General features: G+C 35.5%; 1 protein-coding gene and 2 long non-coding RNA genes across 8 annotated transcripts in view; 1 reads left to right on the forward strand and 2 right to left on the reverse strand.

Moving 5' to 3' along the window:
• LOC18431631 (uncharacterized) overlaps positions 1 to 4,091 on the reverse strand; it is a 28,192-nt gene extending 24,101 nt beyond the window's left edge. For all 4 annotated transcript variants that reach the window (XM_088858423.1, XM_020665595.2, XM_088858426.1 and 1 more), the window contains exon 1: positions 3,894 to 4,091. In XM_088858423.1, the coding sequence (XP_088714549.1) occupies positions 3,894 to 4,029 (136 nt within the window). In that variant the 5' untranslated portion in view covers positions 4,030 to 4,091. The remainder of the gene's footprint in view (positions 1 to 3,893) is intronic.
• Positions 4,092 to 13,841: 9,750 nt separating this feature from the next.
• Positions 13,842 to 15,409, forward strand: LOC105420432 (uncharacterized). 2 transcript variants are annotated; one of them, XR_966581.3, is made up of 2 exons: positions 13,842 to 14,012; positions 15,144 to 15,409. It is a non-coding gene; the product is annotated as an uncharacterized LOC105420432 (long non-coding RNA). The 2 variants fall into 2 exon arrangements; XR_966580.3 differs by having other exon boundaries at positions 15,147 to 15,409.
• An 877-nt stretch (positions 15,410 to 16,286) lies between these two features.
• On the reverse strand, positions 16,287 to 19,403 carry LOC110007026 (uncharacterized). 2 transcript variants are annotated; one of them, XR_002280522.2, is made up of 3 exons: positions 18,833 to 19,403; positions 18,583 to 18,729; positions 16,287 to 16,663 (listed from the first exon to the last, which is right to left on the reverse strand). It is a non-coding gene; the product is annotated as an uncharacterized LOC110007026 (long non-coding RNA). The 2 variants fall into 2 exon arrangements; XR_016049477.1 differs by having other exon boundaries at positions 18,583 to 18,762; positions 18,833 to 19,377.
• Positions 19,404 to 20,229: the final 826 nt, after the last annotated feature.

Raw genomic sequence — 20,229 nt, forward strand, 5'->3', positions numbered from 1 at the left:
AACTCCATACTAGATGAAAGTGGAAAAACTTTACAAGGGAATGAATAGTTTGCATCATTCTCTACCTCTATTTGCACCTGCAAGTTTGTGCACTAAATAATATTCTTTGAAATTAAGACCAGGAAATGGAATTTCCAAGCTCTCATGTAGGCCCCAAGTATTTAAGCAATCTCCAGCAAGGATACAAATTTTTTATAGAACTTCTATATCTATTGTCAGGTATAGCATACACAGCATCAGTTTCAGTCGAACATCCATTCTCTAATTATAAGATGTACAGTGGAGATCAATTGCACTTTCCCTGAATGTTTTTCACCGATTCATACACACATCACAGTTCATCGCTACTGTTTGTCTTGAGAATTGAAAGGTGGATGCCCACCTCTACATTTCTCAGATGCACCTCACATAAATTTAACACTTTCTTCTTCTTTTAAGCACTTTAATTTAATTACGAAGGATTATCGAGAACATGGCATGTTCAACATTTATATTGTTGGACTTGGAGTAGGCAATTTAGTAGTAGCAACGAAAGTATTGGCTACAAGGCATGGTTTAATAGCGCAACTATGAGGTAGTATGCTTCCCACTGAGTAGAACTGCTTTAGTTAAAATAGGATTATGGAAAACCTATTCTCAAGATATGAAAAAGCAGATAGTAGCCAGTTTCTTATTGTTCTTTATAAAATAGGGAGCCTCGACAACACCAAAAGTCAACCAACAACCAAGTTACAAAGAGAAAACAGAATTCAGAGAGAGACCAACAACCAAGTTACAAAGAGAAAACAGAATTGAGAGAGAGAGAGAGAGAGAGAGAGAGAGAGAGGGAGGGGGGGGTGGGTACAACTGATGTTGGTTTTGGTTTTTGTATGAGATATTTAGTGTCAGTAATGGACCAAAATCATTGTTCAAAAAAACAGACCGCCCAACGCCTAGGCGGTCTAGAAGGCCTGGGCACATCGCCCAAGCCTAGGCAGCCAAACTGGGCGGTGGTCCTTGGGCGACCGCCTAGGCGGTACAGAACCCGCTTAAGCAGTCGCCTAGAGCTTGCGCCCCACCCAAAGGCGGAAAAGTTTTTTTTTTTTTTTTAAAGATATAAAAGTTTAGAAAGATGGGTTTTAGGTTCATTTGAAACCTAAACCCACAAGAAACCCTTTTAGAGAGAAAGAAACATCCAAAAAACTACATTTCATTGGATCGAATCATCGAAGTGTTTCTCAAAGTTTGGAGTTCAAGCAACCAAAGTAAGCGCATTTTTTCAATTGCTTGTTTTATTTTGAGATGTCTTCTTCAGGAGTTAGTCGGAGTGGAGATACGGGTTGGAAATATGGATACAACCCGAATCCAAATGACAAAAATTGAATTAAATGCAATTTTTGTGAAAAAAATATAAAAAGAGGCATAAATCGGTTTAAAAAACATCTTGTCGGTATCAAGGAGGATGTTGCTCCTTGTAAAAATGTTCTTGAAGCTATCAGAGAGGAGATTAAGCAATTTATAAGTTATGTAAAACAAAAACAAGAACAAAATCCTTGTCATAGATCTATTTCTGCTACTCCTAGGAAAAGTGATCCGGGTTAGAAGTATGGGTACAACCCAAAACCAAATGATAAAAATTGTATAAGGTGTAATTTTTGTGAAAATGATACCAATGGGGATATTAGCCGATTCAAAAAACACCTTGCTGGTGTTATAGGTAATGTTGCTTCTTGTACAACGGTACCTGAAGCAGTTCGAGATGAGATTAGATATCTTCTGAATTTTGAAGAACCAGAAAATGATGAAAATAAACCTTGTTCTATGGAAGTATCTTCTCCAGATTCTAGATGGAGTGGTGATCTGGGTTGGAAGTATAGTTATAACCCGAATCTAAGTGATAAAAATTGTATTAAATGTAATTATTATGGAAATGATACTAATGGGGGCATTTACTAGTTTAAAAAACACCTTGCCGGTATTAAGGGGGATGTTGCCCTTGTAAAAATGTTCTTGAGGCTATCAAAGAGCAAATTATACAGTGTTTGAGTTCAGAGAAGCACAAAGAAAAGAGTAGAGTAGCCAAAACTCCTAGGACCTCATCTGCACAGACTAGTAAGAGGAAGGTAGAAGAAGAGGAGGAGGAAGAGGTAGATTATGAAGAAACATAGGAGGACGAGCGTTATATTGAAGAGGGAGATGACTCTGATGATGATGGCCTCGACTCTGATGCATATGATAAGGCTTGCCCTATTGATATTCCTTCTGAGGATGATGACAACAGCTAAATACTCTTGCCTCTCGGTGCTGAGTGTTGAGTGTTGAGTTTGTTGACTGTTGTGTTGAGTCATGAGTGTTGACTTTGTTATACTGTATATTTTCCAAATTTCTGTTGTGTTGAGTGTTGACTTTTATATCCTTGACTTTTATATCCTACCTACACTTGTATGGTTTTACAGTTTACTATTTTAACAATATGGATTATCAAAATTCTCTTCTCAATACTATCTTTTTTCTATTTCAACTTGGCATATGGTATTATATTGGTAATTTGGTATGGTTTTTACTTTTCTTCAAATTTCAACTGGCACCCGCCTAGATGCTGGGCGGCCTGGACCCCCCAAGCTGCCTAGGACCCACCTAGTGCTTTTTGATACACTTACCAAAATATTTGCCAGTTAAGGCATGATTGCTGGGAGTTGACATATATGTTCATTTCAATAGTCAATATTTCAGTGATTGTTGTTTTATTAGTTTTCCACAAGTTTCAATCCACTAGAATCTCAATATTCAAGTTTCATTTCAGGAATCAAGGTTCAAACTCACGAACGCATGCACAACAAAGGCACACGAAACACACTAAAATTCTAAAAATCTAAAAAAATTCTTAAAAATGTCTAACATATATATATATATATATATATATATATATATATATATATATATATATATATATATATATATATATATATATATATAGGAATGAACCCAAGCCCAACCACCCTTCCACTCTGTTTGGGGCACCTCATTTATGAGCCATCCAGGCACAACTTCCCCCTGTTCAGAACACTGTTTATTATGGCAGAACTAATAGTCATTTCCCCCTTAATTCTCATAGAAATCATTGACAGGCCCTTTACTTGCACCTATGGACTCCACTTGTGGGTCTTGTCAATGGCTATCTCAGTTAACTTCAGAATTGGCATAATTTCAACTTGAACAATTTCGCTTTTTTAATGGGCCTGTTGCAATTTCGTGGCCCATGAACTGCCTGTAAGCAGTTCATCTGCGAAATAAACAAGAAGCCTATTTTCGCCAGCGAATTGGCCTAAGGGCCTATAATCTGGTTGGTTTATGGGGGCGGAACCGTGTATTATCACAAATATGCAGTGTTCAGGAACTCCTACTCCAACTGAAGCCCTTGTGAATAGCAACTGAACGTATTTAGAAACCATGTTCAACTATTCCGCATAATCTGCACCTATGTGTTTTGACATCAAAATATATAGTTATGAAAAACAGAAGTACTCATTAAGCCCAGAACCATGTCCAGGACCGATTCCAGCAGAAACCAACATAAAAATATACCGAAACCAGAGCAGAGAATGAAAAAGAATAAACACCTATTAGAGAACACATGCCCAGCTGATTCATCATTCACCAGATATTCGGCATATCAAACATCTATTTACAATTGATTAAATACAGATTTAATTCGATTAAATACAGATTTAATTCGATTTAATACGAGATAAATGCAGAAGTAATCAAAGAACCAAAACCCAAAAAGAAAAAACGCAAAGCTACATAAGCAACCGCATGAAAAATGAAATGCATTCTCATAAACCATAAATTTGCAAAACTGTGTAAGAAATTAAAACAACTCCTCCAAAAAACACAATTGTTCAGCCTCATACCTAGGTTACAGTCTGCGGGGTTGAGCACCACACATTGTTTTGTGGTTCTTTTCTGGGGCTCAGAGTCAGTAGAATGCCTAAGTCTTTTGCCGTCTGGTTCCTCTACTAGTGGAGCCGTATGCTTGATCCCCGCCATTAAAATTAACTCTGAGAAACCTAAGAATTTTACGTAGAGCTCCTCTACGCTCAAAGCTGAGCACCCAAAGAGTGTGAAGAGGCAGTTTATATACCAAACTTCTTCTTGAATCTTAATCAGGTATTGGTTCCCTTTCGCTTTTTTATTTGCACAAGGCGGTAGAGGACAGTGGGAGTCTGGGTGAGAGTGCCCGCAAAGTTACCACCACATTTAAAATGGCAAAACGGATATTAGGAATTTTCTAATACAAGAGACCAATGGTTTAAAAAGCCGATCGGTGACCCGGATCTGGCATCTCAAAAATCGATCCGGATGGGCGAATCGGCGATCCGGATCGAGAATCGGCTGAATCGGTCGGATTAAAGATTCAAAAAAATCCGAAGAAAAATTTATTATAAATGTTGTTTTTTAAGAATCCAATAAGAAATGAGGGTACTATATTATTAACTTTCATTTTTCTCATCAATTTGTATATATTGAGATGCTCTTTCCCTGTATAAACTTAAATTAAATATTAAATTTGCATCACATAAAAAAAAATCATAGAATTATCATAGATAAAATATATAATTATACATGGACTATTATAAAGTGTAGACTAATCAATGAAAGAATGGCCATTAAAATCTTGTTTTGGCGAAAAACCCTAATCCGCTAAAAAAACCTAAATTATTACAACCTAACTAACTATAATCCAAAATTATTACAACTTAACTAATTATAATATTATATACTGAAATTATAATTATTAGTTTACATTTTATAATTATTTTATTAGACAAATAATAACAAATTAAAAATATTTTAGAATATTATCTAATTGAAAAGTGATTAAAAAATTATTAGAAGAGGCTTCCATATCATATGACTAAAATTAAAAATAAAACCACCAATAAATTCTAATGTAATTATATTAAAAGATTCAAAATAACTTTACCCAAAAAAATAAAAAATAAAGATGCCAAAATTCAAAAAAAAATCCTATCGGCAATATGCACAATAGCTACAAAAAAATAAAAATAAAAATAAAATATTGTAATAAAACCCATCGAAAAAACTATTTTACTAATAAACATCAAAAAAATTTATATGGCTATTTTTTAATTTGGCACACTAAATTAATGAGTGCTATTAATTTATTTTTTAATTTTATATAGCCGTTTATTAGTGCTATTAATTTGACACGCTTAATTAAAACGCTACACATATGGATAATGGCTTGCAATAATTAATGGCTTGTGTGACGATGGCTTGCATGCTCTTGAAGGCAAGTGGGAATTGTCCCACATCGGAAATATCAAGCGACTTCCAAGTTTATAAAAGATGTGAGGTTGAGCTCTTCAACAGCGTGTGAGCGAACGGTACATGGGGTAACACGTGGTTATATATGAATGTGGTACTGCAGTCCAATAATATCGAAAATTACCTTTATTTTTAAGACAAATATCCCAATTACCCTTGGAAACATCATACATTCCGAGACATGACGTCACCGTCCGATTCTATACAATGAATAGGCAACCTTGCACGTGCGCACGTGTGAGCGCGTACGGACGAACGAGAGCACGTGCGTGAACCGGCTGAACCTGATGGGAACCGGCGGTTCTCTCCAGAACCGGGCGGTTCCCGGTTTATGATGGAACCGAGTCGAACCGGGCGAGTCCGGTTTGACTCGCCGATTTTTAAAACACTGCAAGAGGCCATTCACTTTACAAGGAGGTAGATACGATAAATAAATAAAAGGAACAACATAAACTACCCTTTATCCAATAGTCGATTCTAGATTGACGGTTAATATGCCCCAATCACAATGTCACATTTCTACATGATTTTATTTTTAATATTTTTCTACAAATTATTTTGACACCAAATTTTTGAGCATCCAATCCTCTCTTAAACCCACACTTACAAAAAATATAAAATAAAATTCTCCTGAAATTTTCAAGATGTATTTGGTTATTACATCTTATCAAATTTTTCTTTTAAATATTTTTTTTAAGTGTGCCAATGAGAAGATGACACTCACCAAATTTCATATTCATACAATCTGTATAAAAAAAACTAAAAATAAAATACTATGAGGCGTCGGATTTAGATCAAATGGTGAGTAGCTCACTTGATCAAAATTGGACAGCTGAACGATAGGAAAAGCATAGATCTTCTATGTTGTAGGGAACTATAGAAACATTTCCCTTTAAAAAAAAAAAACTTGTAACTGAGGGTATATTAGAAATAATCTAAAAAAATAGAAAAAAATAAAAATAAGTATTTATGGTCAAAACAATCATAAAAATATATATTATAAATAAATATCTTATGTTTTGATATTTTTAATATATCCTCGAGTGGGACACCCAACTCGGGAAAACTCGGCTCGTCAAGGCACTCGGACCAAGTAGTCAAACGTTGGTCAAATCTGATAGCTTAAAAGTATCGCACAATTCAAAAAAATTTATTTTGAGATTTATACTCAATAAGGCGCATTCTAAATGTTTATGTGAAAATAAAACGCATATTTTTGCCGATCTTTTCACAAAAGTCCCAGTTTTATAAGTTTTTGAAAAAAAACTCTGTATTTTTTAAAAAGTCGTGTTTTAAACGCCGACTTGCTAACTATGGTCAAAACATGTCTAGTGATATGAAGGAGCCTGAAAATGGGCTTAGGATTATATGGTCAGGGTGGAGGAACCCCACAATATGATGTCTTGAGCCCTATTTTTGCCATTGGTAAGCGATCCATCCTTAGGTGAACATCAAAAAAAAAGTAAGTATGCCATCCCTTCCTGGTTAAACTACCGGAAAAAGATACAAAGGAACCGAATTAAGCCAATTGGTGGCTTCTCTCATGTGCTTATTTATGATGATTGATTGCTTAAATCTCATTTGGAAGCAAATCCAATCTAAAAGAAAATACATCCACTAGTTTTAGAAGTAATCCAATCGAATTGAAGTACACTTGATTATGGGCAGCTTCTCTTATATACTTATTTAAGATGATTGATTGTTTAAATCCTACTTGGGAGCCAATCCAGTCTAAATGAAAATACACCTAGTCATTTTAGAAGTTATACAATCGAAATGAAGGACACTTGAACCAAAAAGAAGGGAACAATCGTCAAATGAACCAAGAAATATGGTTTTCGGTATTGCCAATGGGATTGTTGTATTTTACTTTAAAATATATTGTGTTATTTGAAAATAAGATCTCCTTATAACATAGTGATGTAAAAACAGATGGAGGGAAGATAATAAAGAAATAATTAAATTAAAATACTAATAAAATAGTGATTGAATATACGATCTCTCAAAATGTGTGACTAAGTCAAACCTAAAAATCTTTTCACAAGATCAAAAACAAGTTTTTTTTCCTCAATTAACCCACTTCACAAAGATGACATACTTCCCTTTGAATACAAACTAAAAGAAATAATAAAAAATAATTAAAATAAAATAAAACCCAACAAAACACATGTCTCTCTCCTCACCATTCTATTCTCCCTCCTATGTTCTTTCTCTCTCTCTCTACTCCTCTCTCAAGTAACTTTGTGACTCAATTAGGAGTCCCACCAAAACTAAAAACCATCCTCGTCTCCATTCTCATATATCCTCTTTTAACATATCCTAAACACTTTTATCTTTAAAATGAAATAAAATCTTAATACTACTCATCAAATTTCTATAGCCAAAAGAGACAAAGATTACATGAAAGAAATATTAGAAATCCAAAAAAACCCTAAACCCTAATTTTAATTTCCTAGAATAATAAAATAAAATAAAAACTTGTTTACATTATTACACAGTATGTTGAAAAGTTTGTTATCTTATTGTAGAGAGATAATAAAAGATTATTTGTCTCACATTGAAGAGTGAAATGAGAGAAGCCTTCCTTAAATATGAGTTCATGCACTTCACTTGTGTTCTGAGAACTAAAGGAAGAGAAGCCTTATGCAGAACACACGAAACGTGCAAACATGAAAACGATTGTGCTTGTGCGAGGATGCAAGGGTGCAAGAGTACTTCATAGCACACTTTGCACTTCATTGACGCATGAGAGACTTCATTGACGCATGAGAGACCTTTAGCCCACGCACAATGTACACTTTGCACTTCATTGACACATGAGAGACCTTTTAGCCCACGCACAATGTGCAGATTGGGCTCTTGACTTGACAAACCCCAGATTGGGCATTCCAATTATTTGGCTCCTGTGAGTTGGTGTGCTCTAGTGACTATGGTGGTGCACCCTATCAGTAATATGCATATAGAGCGTTTATCATAATCCAAAAAGAGACTATGAAACTGATTGACTATCTTGTTGCATGTCAATTGCAATATATTTACTATTATGATGGTTGAGATTTGAAGGGATGTAACCAGTGTTTTAAAAAATGGCGAGTCGAACCGGACTTGCCCAGTTCGACTCGGAAACACGCGTGCCCGTGCCAGTTCCAATCGAAAACCGGGAACCGCCCGGTTCTAGAGTGGAACCCCCGGTTCCCATCCGGTTCTAGAGTGGAACCGCCGGTTCCCATCCGGTTCTAGAGTGGAAACGCCGGTTCCCATTTGGTTCAGCCCGGTTCTAGAGTGGAACTGCCGGTTCCCATCCGGTTCAGCCCGGTTCTAGAGTGGAACTGCTGGTTCCCATCCGGTTCAGCCCGGTTCACACACGTAACACATGACACGCACGTACGAGCGTGCCCCATGCACACTCACACGCGCACACGTGTGTCCGAGCGCACGTGCGAGCGTGCCCCACACACACTCCCGGTTCCAATCGAAAACCGGGAACCGCCCGGTTCTAGAGTGGAACCGCTGGTTCCCATCCGGTTCTAGAGTGGAACCGCCGGTTCCCATCCGGTTCTAGAGTGGAATCGCCGGTTCCCATTTGGTTCAGCCCGGTTCTAGAGTGGAACTGCCGGTTCCCATCCGGTTCAGCCCAGTTCTAGAGTGAAACTGCCGGTTCCCATCCGGTTCAGCCAGGTTCACACACGTAACACATGACACGCACGTGCGAGAGTGCCCCATGCACACTCACACGCGCACACGTGTGTCCGAGCGCACGTGCGAGCGTGCCCCACACACACTCCCGGTCCCATTTGGTTCAGCCCGGTTCAGCCCGGTTCTAGAGTGGAACTGTCGGTTCCCATCCGGTTCAGCCCGGTTCACACACGTAACACATGACACGCACGTGCGAGCGTGCCCCATGCACACTCACACGTGCACACGTGTGTCCGAGCGCACGTGCGAGCGTGCCCCACACACACTCTCGGTTCCAATCGAAAACCGGGAACCGCCCGGTTCTAGAGTGGAACCGCTGGTTCCCATCCGGTTCTAGAGTGGAACCGCCGGTTCCCATCCGGTTCTAGAGTGGAATCGCCGGTTCTAGAGTGGAATCGCCGGTTCCCATTTGGTTCAACCCGGTTCTAGAGTGGAACTGCCGGTTCCCATCCGGTTCAGCCCAGTTCTAGAGTGCAACTGCCGGTTCCCATCCGGTTAAGCCCGGTTCACACACGTAACACATGACACGCACGTGCGAGCGTGCCCCATGCACACTCACACGCGCACACGTGTGTCCGAGCGCAAGTGCGAGCGTGCCCCACACACACTCCCGGTTCCAATCGAAAACCGGGAACCACCTGGTTCTAGAGTGGAACCGCCGGTTCCCATCCGGTTCTAGAGTGGAACCGCCGGTTCCCATTCGGTTCAGCCCGGTTCTAGAGTGGAACTGCCGGTTCCCATCCGGTTCTGCCCGGTTCTAGAGTGGAACTGCCGGTTCCCATCCGGTTCAGCCCGGTTCACACACGTAACACATGACACGCACGTGCGAGCGTGCCCCATGCACACTCACATGCGCACACGTGTGTCTGAGCGCACGTGCGAGCGTGCTCCACACACACTCACACGCGTACACATGTGTTGAAGCACACGTGCGAGCTTGCCCCACGCACTCTCACACATGCACACGTGTGTCCAAACGCACATGCAAGGTTGCCATAATATTTTTATACACATTTTATAATTCATATTACATAGGTATTTATATACCAAATTTGAATTCCCATCTTCCGATGTGGGATAATTTCCAAACATCATTAAATGAAAACGAAATGTAAATATAGTCTATTAATCAGCAATTTATAATCACATGTAGTTAGATGGTTTGATGGTATCCCCTTGGGCATGTGTTGCATTTTTGTTGTGTATATAGTGGTTGGTATAAATATTTTTGTTGTTTTCCAATCCCCTTGGGCATGTGTTGCATTTTTGTTGTATATATAGTGGTTGGTATAAATATAAATATTTTTGTTGTGTATATAGTGGTTGGTATTAATATAAATATTTTTGTAAATAATATAATAGACATAAAAAAATAAAAAAATTAATTTTTTATATAACCGTTAATTTTTGTTGTATATAGTGGTATAATTATTTTTGTAAATAATATGAAAGGTATAAAAAAATAAAAATAAAAAGTCTATTCTATTTGAAATCTCCATCTTTCTAATAACAATCTCTTATACTAAATTTATTATAGAAACCTAAAAAATAAATTTTTGAAAAATTGAAGTGTTATTTCCAAAATTTGTACGCATTTTATTAATTTTTACATTGATAACCAAATCTTTTATTTTATTTATAAATTTTTACATTATAAATCATGTAATATACTATTTTTCTTACAGTTGTCGATAATACATTTTAAATTAGATAATATTATAAAATATTTTTAATTTGTTATTATTTGTCTAATAAAATAATTATAAAATGTAAACTAATAATTATAATTTCAATATATAATATTATAATTAGCGAGATTGTAATAATTTTGGATTATAGTTAGTTAAGCTGTAATAGTTTGGGTTTTTTTAGCGGGTTAGGGTTTTTCAAACAAAGTGTTTGAAAAGGTGTTTTCTTTCTTTACAAATAGGAGCTTGTTTCCTTTTTTTTGTATATAAAGTTTCTTACTTTTCCAAAATGCTTTGTTAGAATTTTTATCTCTAAAAAGACGTAACTCTTATATTATATATCTCGCAATTTTTATGCATTTGTATCGGTGAGATAGTTTTTACCAGCGTTTTAAAAAACGTCGAGTCGAACCGGACTCGCCCGGTTCGACTCGGAAATAGTGAAAAAGGAACCGGATCGCCCAAAAATCGGAAATCGTCCGGTTCTAGAGAGAACCGGACGATTCTGTACAGTGAACCGCCGATTCACTGTACGGAATCGGCGAGTCCGAACAGTGAATCGGCGATTCCGTACGGAATTTTTTTTTTTTTGTTTGGTAATCCATGATAGATTTGTTTGTAATCCATGATCGAATTTTTTGGTTTTTTGTAACCCATAATAGAATTTTTTGTAATCCATGATCGAAATGTTTGTTTTCTTTTCTTGTAATCCATGATCGATTTTTTTGTTTTTTTTTTTTTTTTTGTAACCCATGATAGAATTTTTTGTAATCCATGATCGAATGTTTTGTAATATATGATCGAAATGTTTGTTTTTTTTTTGTAATCCATGATCGAAATGTTTGTTTGTTTTTTTTTAATCCATGATTGAATTTTTTGTTTTTTGCTTTTTTTGTAACCCATGATAGAGTTTTTTGTAATCCATGATTGAATTTTTTGTAATCCATGATCGAACTATTTTTTTCTTTTTTTGTAATCCACGATTGAATTTTTTGTTTTTTTTGTTTGTTTTTTTTTGTAATCCATGATCGAATTTTATGTAATCCATGATCAAATTTTATGTAATCCATGATCGAATTTTATGTAATCCATGATTGAATTTTTTGAAAATTTGTGATTTTTTTTGTTTAATCCATGATCGAATTTTTTTTTGTAATCCATGATAGAATTTTTTGAAAATTTGTGATTTTTTTTTAATCCATGATCGATTTTTTTGAAAATTTGTTTTTTTTTTTTTTTAATCCATATTATTCAAAGAGAAAACGAGAGAGATGATGATTCTGAGGCCACCCTATCCCAGCCATATTATTCACATATCGAGTCCCAACAGCAACAGTGTAGGGATGAGCACGAAATACTGTAAATTAAATGCTGAATGGCGGTTCATGCAGGGAAAGAACATATCAATATTCGCATATTCATTCAAAAACATGAAAATTCTTAATGGAGTACCCTCATTTTTTATTGAATTCCTAAAAACCAATATTTATAATGAATTTTAATAATTTTTTCGGATTTTTTTGAAGCTTTATTCTGACCGATTCACCCGATTCCGATCGGGATCGCCGATTCGCCAATCCGGATCGCCGATTCTCCGATCCGGATCGATTTTTGAAAAGCCCGATCCGGGTCACCGATCCGGTTTTTAAACCATTGGTTTTTACAATATTGTTCTCCATATATATATATAGAGGATAAATTTACATACATTAATTTTCATCAATAAGGAGCAAATATTGTGTTGAGAGCAGCGTTTTAAAAAACGCCGAGTCGAACAGGACTCGCCCGGTTCGACTCCAAAATTGTGAAAATGGGACCGGATCGCCTAAAAATCGGAAATCGTACGGTTCTAGAGAGAACCGGACGATTCTGTACAGTGAATCGCCGATTCACTGTACGGAATCGGCGAGTCCGAACAGTGAATCGGCGAGTCCATACAGATTTTTTTTTTTTGTATTGTAATACTTGATCGATTTTTTTGTAATCCATGATCGAATTGTTTTTGTTTTTTTGTAATCCATGATCGAATTTTTTGGTTTTTTGTAACCCATAATAGAATTTTTTGTAATCCATGATCGAAATGTTTGTTTTCTTTTCTTGTAATCCATGATCGATTTTTTTGTTTTTTTTTTTTTTTTGTAACCCATGATAGAATTTTTTGTAATCCATGATTGAATGTTTTGTAATACATGATCGAAATGTTTGTTTTTTTTTTGTAATCCATGATCGAAATGTTTGTTTTTTTTTTTGTAATCCATGATTGAATTTTTTGTTTTTTGCTTTTTTTGTAACCCATGATAGAGTTTTTTGTAATCCATGATTGAATTTTTTGTAATCCATGATCGAACGGTTTTTTTCTTTTTTTGTAATCCACGATTGAATTTTTTGTTTTTTTTTGTTTGTTTTTTTTTGTAATCCATGATCGAATTTTATGTAATCCATGATCGAATTTTATGTAATCCATGATCGAATTTTATGTAATCCATGATTGAATTTTTTGGAAATATGTGATTTTTTTTTTTTAATCCATGATCGAATTTTTTTTTGTAATCCATGATAGAATTTTTTGAAAATTTGTGATTTTTTTTTTAATCCATGATTGATTTTTTTGAAAATTTGTTATTATTTTTTTTTAATCCATATTATTCAAAGAGAAAACGAGAGAGATGATGATTCTGAAGCCACCCTATCCTAGCCATATTATTCACATATCGAGTCCCAACAGCAACAGTGTAGGGATGAGCACGAAATACTGTAAATTAAATGCTGAATGGCGGTTCATACAGGGAAAGAACATATCAATATTCGCATATTCATTCAAAAACATGAAAATTCTTAATGGAGTACCCTCATTTTTTATTGAATTCCTAAAAAATAATATTTATAATGAATTTTAATAATTTTTTCGAATTTTTTTTAAGCTTTATTCTGACCGATTCACCCGATTCCCGATCCTGATCGCCGATTCTCCGATTCGGATCGGTTTTTTGGAAGCCCGATCCGGGTCACCGATCCGTTTTTTAAACCATTGGTTGAGAGTGATCCATCGTGCTTGAGATCAAAGAGATTGAAACTTTCTCTATTTCATTTATTATTTATTATTTCTCCTTTTCACCTTCCATTCTCAATAGGGAATCGAATCTAGGAGGGTGCTCCTTTCCTGTTAAGGAGAATGATTTACCTCAACAAGTATAAAACCTATTTGTTTTTAAAGGTGTCTCTATTCTTCATAGGAGAGAGCCAGCTTCTGGAGAGGTGCAAAAATGCAAGATGAACAGCGAAAGCTCGCCCTCGCTGGTTCCCTTTTATCTGTTATTCTCTTCGTTTTCTTTTTTACCTTTTATTCTCTCTTATTAGGTACTTTTTTAATGTGAATTTTGGTGTTTTTTAAGCATCTAGGATATTTATAATGGGATTTATGGTTGGTCAACTTTTTTCATGATTATGGGAATTGGATGAAATGAGAGTTTAATGATTATTGAGTTTGTTGTTCTTGTATTGGGGTTTATGATTTATAATCATCTATTGGGGACTTAATGAAGTGTTGTTCTTGTGACTATTCATTGGGGATGGATGAATTAGGGTTTTTATTTTATTTTGTTAATTTTTAATGATTTGGTGTAGCTGATTCAAATTGAGTTAATTGTTTGTCAGATAGGATCTTTTTGCGTTGGGTTTCATAGAATTGATGTGATTCATGAGTGCATTTATGAATTTGAGGCGATCTATTGCTCTGTTGTCTTTCCAATTTTTGTTGCATACCAATTAATTTGAACTTTTAGTCCTTGTGAGATAGGATCCTTTTATGAATTGTTCTGATTTATAAGTGGTTGAATGAATTGGAGTGGAGTGAATATGTTGATGCCGTGATTAGTGGCTGTTTATTTTGTAGGTTAGTTGATTTTGGGTTGTTAGTGTCCCCTTTATTCCCTTTTTTTTTCCATTATTGTTGCAGCTGAATCAATTTGAGTTTTGCTCTCAGAGGTTGGGCCTTCTTGCATCAGGCTACAATTTTTTTTTTAACTGTTGTAGTTGAACCAATGCGAGTTTTACGATGATACAATTTTCCTGTAACCATTGTAGCTCAACCAATGCGAGTTTTACTATGATTGGTTAGTGGACATCATTAAAATTTATTCTTCTTTGGATCAGAAATGCTTGAATTCCCCAAAAAGTATGTGGGCCATCTGGTTTACAAATGTCAGAATACTCGATGCTTTGTTTATATTTCATTTAGCAAAGAAAAGAGAGTGATGTGTTACTTGCAAAATTTCCATGGTTTCTTCCTATAATTGGGTGCTCTTCCTCTTTCTCAAGTTTCTTCAATTTTTTGGTACAAGATGGCGGATTGCATAGTCCTCTCTCTCTTTCTATTGTATTGAATTAGTTCAACGCTTGATTGCTCATTGGAGATGTTGTGGCATACAGCAGATGCTTTATCGGGGATAAGTGGACTTCAAATTACTGGTGGTGCATTCCCAGGATGGGTGATTAAAGCATGTGGATTCTCCATTCCCAGGATGGGTGATTAAAGCATGTGGATTCTCCATAGAGCCTTAGTGTAATTTTGTACAAAAAATATGAAATATTTGTGTCTTGTTTTCTATCTTTGTTATTACTAGTATAGGCTGGTTGATTGAGTTCTAAGTGGATTTTTCTCCTTGTTATTGTTAATTCAAATGGTTTTTTGTCGATGTTCCCGGGTGATGTGTGGATTGATATTGGATGGCTTTCTCTCTCTCCATATTCTTGGTACAACCATTTTTGTTCTATTAACAAGCTTCCAAAGGAGCACCAAATTTTCCAATTGAAATATTATTTTTCCCTTACTTTGTCTGAGTACACGGGAAATGGAAACCCCATAGGCTTATTCTTTAGCACTAATAAGAAGCTTCATAAGGAAGACGAGAGAATAAATTGATTGAAACAAAGAAACTTTACTAGCAAGAATCAATAGTGGAAATTAAAGATGAGTTATGGGTTTTGGAAGGTCTATACAAAGAACAAAAGGTTCAGGCAAGTTAGAAAATGTGTAAAAGACATTTACAATATAGAGACCTTTGGTTAAAAACCCCAACATCTCTCTTGTGCAAGTTATAGAAAATATTTAGAAGACGTTTACAACATAGAGACTTTTGGTTCAAAATCCCCACCATCTCTCTCTCTCTCTCTCTCTCTCTCTCAGATTTAGAACTTATAGAGGTAAGACTGTCTCTCTTTCTCTCTCTTGAGGGTTAGGAAGTTCTAGAGCTAAGATTCTCTCTCTACTTGCTAATTACCATCGCAAATTTGAACAAAACAAATCCCCATCATCCAACCAATTGAAGATCAGCAAGAGAGTTAAGATTTTGCTGACATAACTTGCCTTGCTATATTAATATTGTCCTTTCAATCCATTTACTCAAATCAAACATTAAACCCTTGCTGAAATATATGCACGATCAAGGAAAATAAGCAATTACAAACAATTGTTTGAGCATCTCAACATCACAACAATGAGCACAACTGAAATTCAATGAACATAAAAATCCTGGAACTAATACGTGCATCAATCAAAATGACAGCACATTCTTTAACAAATTGAAATCGTCTATAAATTTACATAACTATCAATTGATAGCATAGTCTTTAACAAGCACTTGTCATCATGAAAAGGTTATTACATTCCCATATCAATAAAGTGGAGACCCTCAAATTAGTTGCCAAACTTTTTGACATAGAATATCAAACAATTGCAATACCGCAACATTTAAGGCCAATCTATGTCGATCCAAAGTCATGTTATCTTAGTTGTTGTACTTTCTACAGACCAATCTATGCCGCTGGACATTTAAGCCCCACCTCCTTCTTCAAATGCAAGCAATAGTTCTTGAACACTCTAGACCTCATTGTGATGCCATAATCCAACAAGACCAAATGTTGTAATAACCAAGCGTAGTATGTATGACCTGCAACTCATCCAAGACTTATATTAATCAACAAATATTCTAGTTAACAGCACAAACTCTAAATAAAGCCTACAAGTCAAGCTATTAATCAAAATAAGATACATTGCATATAGCTCATATGATATACACATTATGAACAACATACAAGCATTGAAATCAACATATGCACATTGTTAAAAGTGTGTACACACTGCCAGCAGTATATAAACAATTGTTAATAGTGTGTTCACTAATGCCAAAAAAAATATGAAGAGCTAATTGCATGGCAATTTGTTGCATAATGGACTGAGTGAACCTAGCACAAGTTGGTAGCAAATATTGTGATGAAGTCTTCTAAAACTAGGGGCTGCATTAACCGTTGACATAGAAGCATAACAGTCTGCCAACGACCAAAACTATGTTGAATTTGAAAGAGATTCTAGCTCCTACACAACTTTATTCAATTTACATACTTGATCTATTTCAATTATGTGAATCTGTACAAGGTATAATAAAAAAGAGTAAAAATTTTGGAACAGTATCACAACAAGAAACCGGACATGATATAATAAAGACTTCCACCATCAGGTTGCATATAGCTCATATGACTTGCAACACATGTTACTAACATCCTATATATGCTAACCCTAAGATCAACATATACACATTATGAACTAAAGTAGCAGCGTTTGGTCAAAATCCAAAAAGACCCATAGTTGCAATAACAAGCATATTATGTATGACCTGCAACTTATCCAAACATAGTCCAAATCACACATGAAACACATGTTGAAACAGATGGATGAACATCTTAACATCACAATAATGAGCTCATCTCAAATTCAATGAACATAAAAATCCTACAACCAATACTTGCATGGATCAAAACGATAGCACATTATTTACCACATTCATATCGTCTTTAAATTTACACAAAGAAGCTATGTAGTTATATACCCCCAAGAGATCTAATTAGCGTCCAAAACTCTATTCGCAAAAAAAATATGTATTTTTTTAAAAAAAATTGTTAATATATGTACAAACAGAAAGTATGCAGAATACATTAAAAATAGGCAGCCCACAGCCTGGGTGCTGTGTCCAAAAAGGTGAGGTAATTTAAAAAATGCTATACATCCAAAAAACTAACTGAACAATAGATACGAAAAGTATACAATGAACCATAAGCTTAAAAAGGTGCAAAAAAGGTTCCGTAGTGTCAATTATGCTCCCTTGAGGATTACTCCTTGGAGGGACTTATGCCCTCAATACTGGGCCTCCTATACCAAAATATACATGAAATAACAACTTAGTAATATTTGAGTGTTTGAACAAGAAATTTTCATGTAACAATTTTCATAAACTAGGTTCCACTACTAGACAATATTCAGTAATGACATCCAAGTAGCAAAGTAAGCTCACAAGAAAGAAAGATGTATAATCATACCATTTGCAATGCATAGAGGGAAACAAGGATTCAAATCAATCAAAAGAAAAAAAAGTAAGGAGTCACACTATCCAGTTTAAACTTCAAAGATAATTTACATCAACATTCCTTCAAGAAGATAAGATAAAAAAACAACAATTAAAAATTGAAATGCCTAAATTCAGCAACTATAAGAGCAAGATTCAAGAAACTTGCCAAGCATTTAATATTCAAATTGTCTTATTGTATAAGAAAATGCAACTTAATCCATTCGTAGGCTAAAATTATATCCATAAAATGCAATTCTATAAGAAGGTTAATTGCTGGTCAATCGAGGTACTCAACCAAAAATCATAAGAAAGCCTTAGAGCATGTCATTTTTCTGATAATGCTATCTATGAAAAATCCTTTCGCCATTGTTTTAAGGTGACCATAAATCAAGGCCTAAAAGCCAAAAGTGAAAAGTTTAGAGAGGGAAAGAGCCCAAAAAGCCTAGAGAGAGAGAGGTAAAACTTACCACCCTTTTAAGAGAAAAAATGGTTGTACTTCAAAGTCCAGCCCCTACTGTTGATGATGAAAAATAAAAACTCCAATTCATCCATTCAAAATCCACCAGAGAGAGAAAGATCCACTCTAATTCATACATTCAAACCTAAAACAATGGCTGTACTTCCAAATCCAGACCTTAAATCAAGATCTAAAACCATAGAATGAAAAGTTTAGTGAGAGAAAGCCCAAAAGTTTAGAAAGTGAAAGATGAAACTTACCACTCTCTTGAGAAAAAGAATGGTTGTACTTCCAAATCCAGCCCAAGATTATAAAAAGTAGACTAACCATTTCATTTGCCCTCCGTGAATGTAATGGGTAAGGAGGGGTAGGTAGCCAAGATAGAGCCGAAGCTCAAATCTCACAATAAGAGCTTCACTCTAATCTACCATCCAATAAAATAGACAGTGGATATATTGCACTCGGTTTTAAATCTGAAACCGGGAAACCAGGACGAGAGAATAAAAGGTAAAAAAGAAAAAGAAGAGAATAAAAGAGAAAAGGGAACCAGTTAGAGCTAGCTTTGGCTGCTCATCTTCTGTTTATGCACCTTTGCAGAAGCTGTATCGCTCCCCTGAAGAAAAGAGGCAGAGGTAAAAACCCAAAATTTTAGAGAGAAAAAGCTGAAAGAGAGAAGATTGAGGAAGCAGCATTAGGGACAGTGTGAGAAAAGAGATGGACGGTTGAGAGTGGGCATAGAGAGAGATGATTGAGGGAAGGGAGAGAGAGAAGTGCAACAGGCTGTATTTTTTTTTTTTTGTCAGCATTTTCAAAACGTGATGGCACGCCCCGGTTTTCTTTTTAGGCGGTGTGCAAAATCACTACCGTCCGAGTTAATGAACGGTGAAAGTAGTTGCAGCTCAAGTTCAATAATTTAGAGTTGCGGCTCTATATAAACTTTTCCCTTAAGTACAAAGTATATAGCACACTAAACTTGGGTCACGAGGCCCTTTTTTTTTTTTTTTTTCTCTCTTCCGGAAAAAAGTTATTTTTGGAATTACGGGTATGTGTAAAGTGGGAGCATTGAAAAAATCGATTTGCTCAAAAAATTTATTAGCCAAAGAAATAGAGATCTTCCTATTTTCAGGCACAAACAAGGTTTTAAAAAACCGATCGATGATTCAGGTTGTTCATTGTAAAAACCGAGTCGGATCAGCGGTATGGAAAAGAGAATCAACTGGATTAAAATATTTTAAAAATCTAAAATCCTTAAAAATTATTTTTTGAGTTTTAAGAAAAAAGTGAGGGTAATGAATTATATATTTCTATTGTTTTACAGAAATATATGAAGATTGAGACGTTGTTCGTCAGAGCCTCTACTGATAATAATTTTAATACAAATTTTTTATACAAGTTTTGATATAGTACCCCTGCAAAAAAAAAAAAAATTGTAATTTTTAGTGAAAAAATAAGGGAGAAAGTGATTTTTGTGAGTTTTGATACTGATAGTGTGATATGAACTGTCGTTTACATGTGATTTTTCTCTTCACGCGCACATGGGCACTCTCTCTCGCATATGCACACATAGAGCACGTTGGACATTTCCTTCTACACATGCAAATATACAAGCATATGGGGTCTCACACACACATACATAAATATTGGGCATCTCTCTTTC

Source organism: Amborella trichopoda, chromosome 2, assembly GCF_054954075.1.
Source record: "Amborella trichopoda isolate Santa Cruz 75 chromosome 2, AtrichopodaSantaCruz75HAP2 v2.0, whole genome shotgun sequence".
NCBI classification, from domain to species: domain Eukaryota; kingdom Viridiplantae; phylum Streptophyta; class Magnoliopsida; order Amborellales; family Amborellaceae; genus Amborella; species Amborella trichopoda.